We start from the raw sequence: 13,076 nt of genomic DNA, 5'->3' as shown, positions 1-13,076 counted from the left end.
ATTTGCATAAATTATTCCTTAAGTTGCATTTAAGAGGGGGTGTTAGTGTAAATATGGTCTTTTCATATTTAGTTAGCTAATCATCCTTTCTAGGATAACTTATTTACACTAGTTAAGTCTCTATTTAGGGAATTTCAACTTTTATCTTGCTTCATGTGGTTGAGACATATGTACTCACCCTTTTAGACACCTATTGCATGCACACCTAAGACATGTGCAATTACTTGTCACATGAGAAAACATGTGTTGTACATTTGGAGGGGCAGCCAATCATTTTGTCCTACCTTCCTACCTCCTCTACCTTGCCTTCATATACAAGGATCTCATTGTATACTTTTATACTTGATAGACATGCTTTTGTGCTCATTTATTTTGTAGTAGAAAATATCATGATCCTATTTTCATAGCTTGACTTTTCCAACATGTTGCATATTATCTTATGTGGATATTGTTCAAGATTAATGATTTTGTGATGGAATTAACATGGAGTGCTTAAGAATAGAAAAGGGGTTGATTTGTAGATGTTAAGAATAGAAGATCAAGAGTTAAAATTAAATTTGAGATCAAGGGTGAATGATTCATGAGAGATTGGGGTTGAGGAGAAGATGCCAATTAACATCACTAGATTGATGAATTTAGAAGATGAGATAATATATCGAAAGAGAGGATAGATGTATATGTGTGTGTGTGTGAGAGAGAGAGAGAAATTGTTTGACTAAATCTAATGGTAGAGAATGGGTACTTTCACATGCTTGAAAAGAACACATAGACAAGAGGGCTACAACACATGTATCTCTCACATGTGTGAGGACACATAAGAAAGAGAACTGTGACACATATATTGAAGACTTTGATAAGATTTATATGTATCCAATTGATCTAAATCACTTTTATAATTATTACAAATTTTTATTTTTTAATAAAATAGACAGAAAAGCATTGAACTCAAATTATGTATATATATATAAATATATAAAAACTGCAAACATGAGAGAGGTAATATACATAGTATTGTCGTCCCACTGCATATAAGAAGTGCTCTTTGTGAGCTAAGTAAGAACTACTTTAACGGTACATTTTAATACATAATATTATATTATAATATTGGTACGATGAAACTGTCAAGCTTTGATGCTTACGGCAACCGGGCTTCGCACAATCTGTGACCCTCCTTGGATACATTTCCAAATTATCTCTCCAAATGTGTAGCCACAAGAAGCGACTGTGCCTTCGAATTTTAGATTATAGCTGGCAGTTTCCAAGGGTTTTGCGAACTTTAATGTTTGCGGTTCCACACTTATAGTGATGCCAGCAGGGTTCTTCACACTCACTTGGTACACTGCATCACCCTCTCTACCCACATATGTCACTGTTCTCTTCTTTACCTGAACTGAATTGCTCCCTGATTTCATCACAACGGAAAAGGATGGGTAGTTGAGATCACCGGCTTCCAAACTGGAGTTGGGACAGGAAACTGAGTACTTTGTGAGGAGCAATTTGTTGTTCGGTGTAGTTGAGAGAGCAGAGGAAGGTGATGTAATCTTGAGGCACCATGTCGTAGACAAGTCCAGGGTCTACCGCAGTATTTGGATTTACGTGACCCGCGCCCAACACGAAGGGATTGGCTGCTCTCATTGTAAATGAATCCGTGATTGGCTGCTCTGCATTGTCAGTCAAGTAGGATGACGTCATGAGAGCGGACTTGATAGCGGCAGGGCGCCATGTAGGATGTATGGCTTTAATCAGCGCTGCTATGCCACTGACGTGAGGACACGCCATGGAAGTCCCTGAAAGAAACTTATAGGGCAACTTTCCGGCGTATGCTGCCAGTATGTTCACACCCGGTGCAATTATATCTGGCTTGACAACTTGCGGATACTCTTCGCTCGGCCCCCTTGAAGAAAAGGCAGCAACAATGGGAGCAGTTGTTTCCTTTCCCACAATCGTCAATCCTTTGAGACTCATGGTAGCCGTTGCATTACTCCCGGTGCTCTTGATGTAAGCTTTGATTTTTTCTCCAGTTGTAAAACTCACGCTGATAGCCGGCAGAGTGTTTGGATTTGTAATGCCCTGCTGTGACCCATAACTCTCATCGTTTGCACCAATCAGTCCCGCACCCCCTGCTCGGGCCACTTGTTTGAAGGAAGATATTTGATTACAGATCACAATTTTTCCCTTAACCAAATTGGGATCAAGGCTGCCAGGGACACAATAGCTTGTTCTGTCGTTGGTCGAGACATACACCAATGGCAGAGGCCGTTGCAAGGTTGCATCATCTACTCGGCTGTAGGTGGAAGTGCCTTTGTACATCTCTTGGTTGCCCAAAACAACAGATGCAGGGAAATCTCTATCGATGCTGCTCGCACCCACAGTAGTAATCCAGGGCGCCACGTTACCAAGAGTAAACGGATAAGGCCCACCGTTTCCTGCTGACGCAGAAACAAAGACACCCCTTTCGATGGCCCCAAATGCTGCAATAGCTCTGTTATCATTGTAAAATGCCGTATCTCGTGACCCAATTGAAATAGAAATGATGTGGACGCCGTCAGCAATGGCTTGTTCCATGGCAGCAACGGTGTCCGTGTCATAGCAACCGTCTGCCCAGCAGGCTTTGTAGATGGCCAGCCTAGCTTGAGGGGCCATCCCTCTCGCCGTCCCATTGGCAAAGCCAAAGTAACTGATCCCGGAAACTGCGGCGCCGGCCACGGTTGAAGCTGTGTGAGTGCCATGCCCATCGTTGTCTCTAGGAGATTTGTATTCCAAGGTTTCATTAATTGGAGTCGGGTTCTGCGCTTCGTAGCCTTTGGAGAAGTATCGAGCTCCGATGATTTTTCCATTGCAGTTGGAGGAATCGAAGCGCCTCCCACTTTCGCACGCGCCTTTCCATCCAGTGGGAGCAGGTCCAAGGCCTTCATCTTTGAAGCTTTTGCTTTCAGGCCATATTCCCGTATCGATCATGCCCACGATGATATCTTTGCCATATGTAGAGTAGCGCGACCACAATCCAGAGGAGGAGAGACCAAGAAACTCTGGTGTGTGGGTGGTGGAAATTTTATTGAGGGAGGAGTGGATGACAGCCAAGCAGCCGTCCATAACCTCCATGGCCTGGGCCTCTGCCTTGGTCAGCCGCGCAGCAAAGCCGTGCAAGAGAGTGTCATATGTATATAACATCTCCTTTGCACTGGGATCGGACTGCACGATCTGGTCAAGCATTGAAGCATACCAGTGGTGGTGCGAATTGAACTGTTGGGGCTTCATGGACTTGAGGATGTGAACAATGTAAGCTTTTCTTCCACCATAATTTTCAGTAGTGCCCAAAATGGCAGAGAGAGAAAGCAGCGTGAGTATGAAGGTGGCAAGACAGGCTTTCGCCATCGCGGAAAGACTATCTTGTGTATGGATGAATGAAATCCAAAGTGAGTTTTATAAGGATTGGCGGAGGTAGCTAGGACTAACAACTGTTGTGAGTAACCCGAGTGATAAAACTATAGTTGCGTTCGGATCATATTCTATGAGACAACAGTGTAGGTCCCTACATCCAGCTTTATTTAAAGTGACGATGGACATTGTCCTTTCATGTGATTGACAATAATATCAAGATAAAGTTTCCATTTTATGGATTGAATCATGTGAACAGTTTTTCCATTACCCATCTATTACATCAGAACTGTTCTTAAATTATGATTCTTGATTAAGAATAATTTTTAGTTAATATAGCTTTGTATGATTATTATTGACTATTTGATTTTTAAATAATCATATTTATATAGAATGAAGAGTAAATAAATTCAAATGTTCAAATTTTGTTACTTCTTTCTAGTTATTTGTATTCTTTCAAACAATCATAAATTGTTTTGATTAACAAATATAAATTTGAAATTCCGCGCCTATTTAGATATTTAAATAGAGAGATAGATAACGTAAGAAAAATCTTTATTTCTTCACACTTTGAATATATTCAAAAGTCAAATGTGTTAAATCAAATGTTAACATTCAATGTAGAAGCAAGTTTATTTCATTCAAATTGTATTTCTTATTTAGTTTTTTTATGTATCTTCATTAGAATGTCTTAATATAATAATGTATGAAGTGATAAACTCTTCTGTTAGGTTTGTCTTATGACACAATTCTTATCTATCTTCATTTCATCTATTTGCACTAATGCCTATATAGTTTATACCTATTCAATTTTATTTCATTTAAATTATTTTCTTTACATTCAATCCCTATTTTTAAATCACCACCTTATCCTCATATATCATCATTAGTGGTATATGCTTGATCTAGGTCAATCCCAAGGAACCTAGGAATGATCTCTCTATTGAAGGATAGTAAAATTAATCCAAATAAAAATCTATACAAAATGACAAAATCTAAATACTTATAATTACACATTGAATCTCAAAATTGCAATTAAATAGGTAGCAAAATGTATGATAAATATAATCCAATTGATTCAACAAGAAACTATACAAAATAGTAACAATAATTGTGAGTCCTCTCCAATTTCTTGTTATTAAAGAATATTTCCATTTACTTGAAGTGTTCCCCATCTTTTATATTCTCTTTCTCTGCATCCTCCAATTTTTCATTTCGTATATTTGTGGGTTTAATGAAAGCTATTCAATTAAACATTCAGGTTATCATAAAATAATTTTTTGATAGATGCCTCAATAATGAATATAAGTAGCACTCCTCATTGCAATCTATGTATCTAATTTTACAAATCCAACATCATTTCTAGATTGTCAATAACTAAAAAGAAAAATAAAACTAATAATACAAATTAATTCCCTCATTATCACTACAAGTTTGATATAGTACGCATTATTATAGTACAATCAAATTTTTTTAGATCAATTTGTTTAGTTTCACCAATAATCTCCATAAGATCATTATCTGAATTAAAATTAATGGAAATAGTTTGGATCCCTCATAATAGTTTCTCTTGCAACACTCTTGGAGATATATCTAGAAAAATTATGGCAAGTACCACTTGGCCAATCTTGAACTTGTTGGCAAATGCACACTCCAATGAGACAATGTAGGTGATTGAAGGTTTTGTCATTGATGGCAACCTTACAATCCTATAACACCCGCAAGGCAATCCACCGGCACTAGCAAGATCAGACTTTACACCGACACATAGACCACCAGCACCGGCAGTGAAAGGAAGCATACCGACATAGAGGCCGACAGGAATTTTGTTTGTAAATTATTTTGTTAATTATTGTAAAATCATTGTAAGCCGACTTGGCAAGTTGTAAAGTGACTCATATATATAAGAGTTCATTATAGAGGAAGAAAGAGAATGTAATGAGGAAAAATAAGGTAGACCTATTATGCGAATTATAGGTAAAAGGATTTATGTATGAAGCAGAGCTATAAACCGGTATTGGATTTGGCATAGTAGATGCTATTTTGATGCAGTACAAGACATTGGATTTATATAATCCATTTTGTAAGTTAGTGAGACTTCCCATTCGTAATTGAGCAGTGAGTTCTAGGCACTTGGCCTTCCTCCATGTGCAGTCCCCTCTTGTAGCAGTAATATTCTCTTATTGGCCAGTAAGTGAATATTGTGGATCACAAATCCCACCGAGGTTTTTCCCACACTGGGTTTCCTCGTTAAACTACTATGTTATGGTGTGTTTTTCATGTGGTTGTTGTTATCTCTGTTTATTGCTTTATTTCTTGTTTACCAGTATACTGTATTAATATGTTCTACATGTTTTAAGTTAAAAAAATCATTAAACATGTTAGATACTGATTCAACCCCCCCTCTTAGTATCTGTGGGAATCCTAACAATTGGTATTAGAGCTTGGTCCTCTATTTTCAAAAGCCTAACAGCTTGACGAATATCTTGACACTGGTATAGATGAAAAACTTGATGAAGAAATTAGAAGCAGCTCTCTCAGACTATGATGCAGAAAAATTGAAAAATATCAAACTTGAAGATGATCTAAAAGCTGCATAGGATATTATTCAAGCACTTCAAGAAAATCTTACCATTACAAGAAACAAGAGAAGAGAACTTTGTGAAAAGATGCAAAATGAGAATGATGAAAAGGAAACTCTTAGTGATCTGATGAATAAGCTGAAACAAGAAAACATGACAACAAAGAATGAGATGTAGGATATGACTATGAGATTTTGTAAAGAAATTGAAGATAAAAAGAAAAATGAAGAAGATTTGAGTAGAAGACTGAGTGATGTTGCAAATGAAAACACAAGACTTAGTTATAAAAATGATATATTGAAGATAGATTTGATGCATGCACAAAATGACTCAAATGAACTCATGAGACAAAAAGGTATCTTGGAAGGAGAACTAGCTGCTGCAAATCAACACAAAGAAAAATTCAAGAAAAGCTCAGAAGAACTTGGTGACTTGTTGATGAATCAGAAACCTAATGGTGACACTAATGGTCTTGGCTTTGAAGCTAGTGAAAGCTCTGGTACTGCAAACACATAGGATCATGGATAACTGGTAAGACAACCTACTACTTATAAATTTAATGGAAAATGCTTTAACTGTAACAAGTATGGTCATAGAGCAAATCAATGTAGATCTAGAAATTATCAGAATACCAATACACCCACCGATCAATGTTCCAAATGCAACAAAATTGGTCATAATTATGAAAATTGCATAATGAATGTAAGATGTGATGTTTGTGGAAGATTTGGACACTTATCTAATCAATGCAGAACACAAACCGACATAGGATATGGAAAAGCTATTCAAAAAAATAATGTGACTTGTTATGCTTGTAACAAGATTGGACATATTGCTAAATTTTGTAGAAGAAAGTCCTCACCAATATATAACAAAGGTCCTAGTTTGAAAAGTAAAGAAAAAGTTGAAGAAGTTAAGCAGGAATTCTCAAAACAATGGATCAGGAAATCAGAACTAAATGTTTATAGGAATACTCCTCCACTGGCAGAACAGAGTAACACTCCACTGACAAAACAAAGTAACATTCCATCAACAAGAGAATCTTCATCAAACTAAAGAAAATTCCTTGAGGGTTTGGCAATCAAATGTGAAACATGTTATTATTCCCTCGGTTGATGGTGAGAAGTTGAAATTACTTCTATACCGGCAAATAAGTTAAGTGATTACCTAACCGGTAAGCATTAAATGTGGTGGTTGGCAAAATTAACATTATAAATCAATGTTTTGGCTCCAATTTCATTTCACTGAGCATTCAAACAATCAAAGAGCGCAAAAAATCCTGAGCAAAGCCATTTCAAGCAAAGAAGCAAAGCAATTCAGCAAGAAATCTTTCCTAAGGCAGATAAAGGTATTTATATCCATGACTTCTTCATCTGTTCCTGAATTCATAGCAAACCCTACTGTAGTCGAAGTGATTAAACACCCTAGACCCATATTCTAGTTAGTTCCCAAAATTGCTAAGAAAGATGATAATGTTGGTGCATTTTCTCAAATCCCCAAAGGAGTAGTTTTTGCAGAAGACCCTAGAATGTACATTCATTGTCACATAGAAGAATTAGGTGATGAAGAAATCAAGAGCATGTATAAGACTGTAATTTGTGACAATTCCGGTAATGTGAAACCTGAACACAAAATAGTTGAAACCCTAGGATTCACTGAAATTCTCAGTATTCCAAATTTCCCTAAGGAAGTTATAAGGATAGTTTTAAGCGGGGTTCATGGTGAATTCTTCTGGTTAGAATCAATTCACAAAATTACTAAAGAGGCAGTAAAGGCTGTGACATGGTTACCCTCCACCGGTAATAGACCTGATTAGACAAAGAAGGTCTCAAATGATCTAGTGATGAACCTAACAGGTGAAACATCTGATAAGAGATCCTTAAGAGTAAATGATGTAACCGACATCAATGTCAGATTTATTAGCATGATTTTAGGCTTAAAACCACACATGCAAATACGTTAAACTCAGTCTCTAGCCTATGCATAAAGAGTGCCTATGATATGATCAAGGATAATGCAAAAATAGATGTGTGTGAATGGTTGAAAGATGAGCTTATTGATAATCTTGGAAAAATTAAGAAAGAGAAAAAGGGGACATTTAGATTTGGAAACCTACTTGTCTATTTAATGCTGCACATAACAAAACAAGTGCCCGATATCGGTAATAAGAATGTTGGTTTTGATAAACAAGTAGGCAAACAATTATCTGATTTACTAAATAACATGGGTGAAAACAAAGAAAAGAATATAAATGAGTACTTTCAGGCATTGAAGGCCCGGATGAATACTAGAGTCAGACTTACACAAGCAATTGTAAATAAGTATAAGGATGAAATATGCTTTGTTATTAAGAAAGATGGGATTTGGATGGAGGCAGTTATCCCAAGAACCATTTGGGTTACTGAAATGGGTTATGAAACTGATGACCACATAATTGAAACATATGCAAAAGCCCTTCTGGAAGCACCCAAGGAACCTGAAGAAGAGGTATTTGGCAGTGCTAAGACTATTGAGAATCAAATTCAATCTAAGAAATGGGTAAAGAAGGTAGAAGCAATAGTAAGAAGAGGATCTAGGCAAGCAAAGGCTATCAAAGAAAATGTACTTAAACAAACCAGTATCACTCAAGATGAGTTAGAAACACTATAGCCAGAAACTCACCTTTCACCAGTAGAAACTTCTTCACAAAGTGACATGCCAGCTGCATTTAAAAGAGTTGTGAGGAAAAGAGAACCTTCACCGGTATCTACACCTTCTCCTAGAAGAACCAGACAAAAACAACAGGCAGTAAGGCCCCCAGCTAAGAAGATAACTCCAAAGAAGAAGAAGTTAACACCAAAGAAGAAGAATCAACAAAACATTGCTCTAATTGACAAACTACTAGATGAAATAACAAAGGATGGATAGCTGAAAAACATTAATAAATTATATGATTCATTATCAGTTGATGACAAGGAGAAAGTTGAAAATAGTGTAATTATACACTTGGACATTTACAAGAAATTTCTAATGCAAGTTGTAGATGAATTACTGGCAGAACTGTTTAGAAGACTTGAAGCTAGAAGGCAAGCTATTGTAGAGCTTGATAAGAAAATGAAAATTGAAAAACTACTTGTTGTTTATCCAGTCAACTTACCAAAATAGATAGATGATCTGATCTCCGAGGCTAATTGGTTAGTATTTTCAACTGCACACCGACATGTAGCCCTTATGGTTGGTAGAGTAAATGAGGTAGCAGAGGAAACTGCCAATGCATGGGACATATTCCTTGTAGAGAAGGAAAAACAAGAAGAATATAGAAACCCCAAACCCATCAAAGTATATCAAAAGGATAAGGATAAGGGAAAAGGCAAGGTTGGTGGACCACCTAGCATAAAAATAAAAGATAACTTATCCCCACCACCTCTGAATACTCCATCGGTAGTGACTACTGATAATCAACTGGATAGTGAGAGCATGGACATATCACAAGAGGACACAAATCCTAACTCCAAGGAATTATACACACTGGACATTGATACTCAAAAGGTCAATATTATGGTAGATAAGGATACAACTGAGAAGACAGATATGGCTAATGAGCAACCAGTAACTGATGGTACAAAAGGTAAATCGATAGATGATAACATAGAGAAACAAGCAGAGCAACAGGCTCCATCACCACAACAGGTTTAGGCAGAGTCAGTGCCACCGACAACAGCTGAGCAAGACAAACCTTTGCTTAAATAAATGGAAACACAAACTGACCTACCAGAGGTCACCACAAGAAAGGATATTGCTCCCACCGGCGGAATACAAAGTGTTGGCTCTTCAAGTATAGAATTCAAACCAACTAATGTAACAAAAGTTCTTTTGGATTCCATAAAGAAGATAACAGATTGTAGCTCATAGGCTTACAAGGCAATAGATGACACCATTCCAATTTTGAAAATGATAGCACCAAAATGTAATGTAGATAGTAAAGATTCTTTGAGTCAACTTGACACTTTGTCTAAGAATATTACTGAAAACATTGTGACAGTTGAACAAATAAAAGAGGAAGCATTCAAGGAGAGATTAGAGAAAGAAAAACACAAATTCTTTGAGGAAGAAATAAAGAAGTGTACAAGGCAATTTGACACACTTCTACCGAAACTATGTAGCACATTGAAGGAATTCAAAACTTTGTACAAGGATACATGTAAAACTAACTTTTTGACAGTTGATATAGGCAAGAAAATCAGCAAGATACAGGAAGAAATAAATCAACTAGCTGACAATTTCATTAATTCATCTGATTCATTATCAGTTTTTGAGCAGAAGATAACAGGTTTTGAGGAAGAACTACTAAAGTTGGAAAGAGACAAAGAAAGAATAAAAGGAAAGGCTAAAGATCTTAAATGGAGACTTAGTCCAAAATTGGACCATCTCGCATCCTTAAGGAAAAAAATATCTAATGCTCTAATTCAAGGACAAAAAACACCGACAGAGCAAATGCAACACCTCACCGGTACAGTTCAGAGGATAGAGGCCGCAATAAAAGATAGCAAAATGTTCATTGAGAGCTTGAATCTGGTTTTGGCAGATCTTTTTCAGATTGTAACCAACCGGTTACAAGGATGAAGCAGGAAACCACACTCATTGACACTTTGACAACCTTTGTCATTGATGCCAAAGGGGGAGTAGTGCAATGAGAAAAATAATCAGTAAAATGACTCATCAACTCAAGGGGAGTACACATTCTTTTGGTACACATTTTTCGTAAGACAATACTAGCACATTCTTTTTGGATGACAGTTTTTGGATTTTTCTCGTGAGTGTTGCCATCAATGCCAAAGGGGGAGATTGTTGGCAAATGCACACTCCAATGAGACATTGTAGGTGATTGAAGGTTTTGTCATTGATGGCAACCTTACAATCCTATTACACCGGCAAGGCAATCCACCGGCACTAGCAAGATTAGACTTTACATCGGCACACAAACCACCGGCACCGGCAGTGAAAGGAAGAATACCGGCACAGAGGCCGACAGGAATTTTGTTTGTAAATTATTTTGTTAATTATTGTAAAATCATTTTAAGTTGACTTGGCAAGTTGTAAAATGACTCATATATATAAGAGTTCATTATAGAGGAAGAAAGAGAATGTAATGAGGAAAAATAAGGTAGACCTATTATGCGAATTATAGGTTAAGGGTTTATGTATGAAGTAGAGCTATAAACCAGTACTGGATCTGGCATAGTAGATACTATTTTGAAGTAGTACAAGACATTGGATTTATATAATCCATTTTGTAAGTCAGTGAGACTTCCCATTTGTAATTGAGCAGTGAGCTCTAGGCACTTGGCCTTCCTGCATGTGCAGGCCCCTCTTGTAGTAGTAATATTCTCTTATTGGCCAGTAAGTGAATATTGTGGGTCACAAATGCCACTGAGGTTTTTCCCACATTGGGTTTTCTCATTAAACTACTGTGTTATGGTGTGTTTTTCATGTGGTTGTTGTTATCTCTATTTATTGCTTTATTTCTTGTTTAGTGGTATACTGTATTAATATGTTCTACATGTTTTAAGTTAAGAAAATCATTAAACCAGTTAGATACTAATTCATCCCCCCCTCTCAGTAACTGTGAGAATCCTAACAGAACTCATTACCACTATTTCAACCAATTGATATGTAAACAAGTATATATATATATATACACACACACACACACACACACACACACACATAAATATCTAAACACCCAAGTCACAATTATATTTAAGACAATTTGGGGGTTGCAACCACTCCCATGGGCCCTAACACATGTCAACAAGAAAATACATTGATAAAAAAATGACACCTTGCTATAAGAAATTAATGTTTTTTAACTTTAATGAAGATAGAAATCATCCTAAGAATAACTTGATAATCAAGGCAACACCTCATTGTGGTAAGACACACTATACGAAGGTGGCAAGAAATACCTTCATCATTGTTAGAAAACAAGAATATAAGAGAACATATTATCTATGGATGAATGAAAACTAGAGTATGTTTTATAGGGATTGATAGGAGGTAGCTATTATTTTAGAACTACTTTTGTGACTAATTTGTGTGAAAAAGCCATAGTTGTGCTTGATCATATTCCATGACATGAAATTTTAGGTCCCACATCCAAGTTTATTTAAAGTGACACAGGATGTTTTCCTTTCATGTGATTAACAATAATATATGTAAATTGCCTATTGGTGGTAGGTTGAAATGTATTACAACCCATTTGTTGTCCATTTTGCCAAAAACATGAAGATGTGAGGAACACTTTTCAAGGATGCCAATTTTTAATAAATTATGGAACTCTCTATTTCATTACTTACATGATATTTTTTTTTATCATAATCTTAATCGGAGAGAAGCCTTACTCGGTATTAGGAATAATAATATTATTGCTTAAGGAGTTCAATAGGCTATCTTATTGCATTTATGGAGAGTCCAATGTAAAATAGTTTTTAATAACCACAACGATCATTTGTAATTTGCATTTATCAAAACTTATTCTAACATATTTATTGTCTTACTTCTATCTTATCTCAACTACATCTGGATTCATGGAAGAGCTTAAAGATGGATTTTCAAATTCAATGTATCATATATCAAGTAGATCAACTACTTAGAAATGAGAAGATTTGTGTAGCTCAAGGACTCAAGCCTTTGTTGCAAAAAATGACTACTACTCCCTCTTTATGTTCAGCTGGTATGCTCATCTGTGGGTTACTATTATCTATTGATCATGCTTTTGGTTTCATCATTTAATTATATCTAGTAACTCTATCATTCTGGGTTTGCCTATTAGGATTGTAATTTTGGGCTTGCCTCCAAGAACTAGTTGTTTTATTGCAATATCATGTAATCTTCAAAGATAATCTCTATGATGCTAAAATGTTCTTTTTTATTTATTTTGGGAAATTTACTTGTAATTTCTTTGACAATCTATTGACTATATTATTGTAAATTTTTATTGCATCTCCTCACTAAAAAAGGTAGAGTTTCTAGGTTTTTGATTGAATCATGTGAGCAATTTTTTCATTACTATCTATTATATTGAAACTATTCTTAAATTGTATTTATTTTAATTGAGGGGAATTAGTAGGTTAGTCT

At 36.1% G+C, this 13,076-nt stretch overlaps 1 protein-coding gene across 1 annotated transcript; it reads right to left on the bottom strand.

The window, feature by feature from the left end:
- Positions 1-1,404: 1,404 nt before the first annotated feature.
- LOC131034690 (subtilisin-like protease SBT1.3) lies at positions 1,405-3,375 on the bottom strand. Its single transcript, XM_057966260.2, has one exon. The coding sequence runs from the start codon at positions 3,373-3,375 to the stop codon at positions 1,441-1,443; it is 1,935 nt and encodes a 644-aa protein (XP_057822243.2). The 3' UTR covers positions 1,405-1,440.
- Between the last annotated feature and the right edge of the window lie 9,701 nt (positions 3,376-13,076).

This window comes from Cryptomeria japonica, chromosome 5 (assembly GCF_030272615.1).
Source record: "Cryptomeria japonica chromosome 5, Sugi_1.0, whole genome shotgun sequence".
Taxonomy (NCBI): Eukaryota; Viridiplantae; Streptophyta; class Pinopsida; order Cupressales; family Cupressaceae; genus Cryptomeria; species Cryptomeria japonica.
The sequence above is the reverse complement of the archived record's forward strand: the minus strand, read 5'-3'. Positions and strand labels throughout refer to the sequence as shown.

What these genes read in the sequence shown, in the direction of transcription:
- LOC131034690 (XM_057966260.2), bottom strand. Translation starts at nt 3,375, where the DNA reads ATGGCGAAAGCCTGTCTTGCCACCTTCATACTCACGCTGCTTTCTCTC.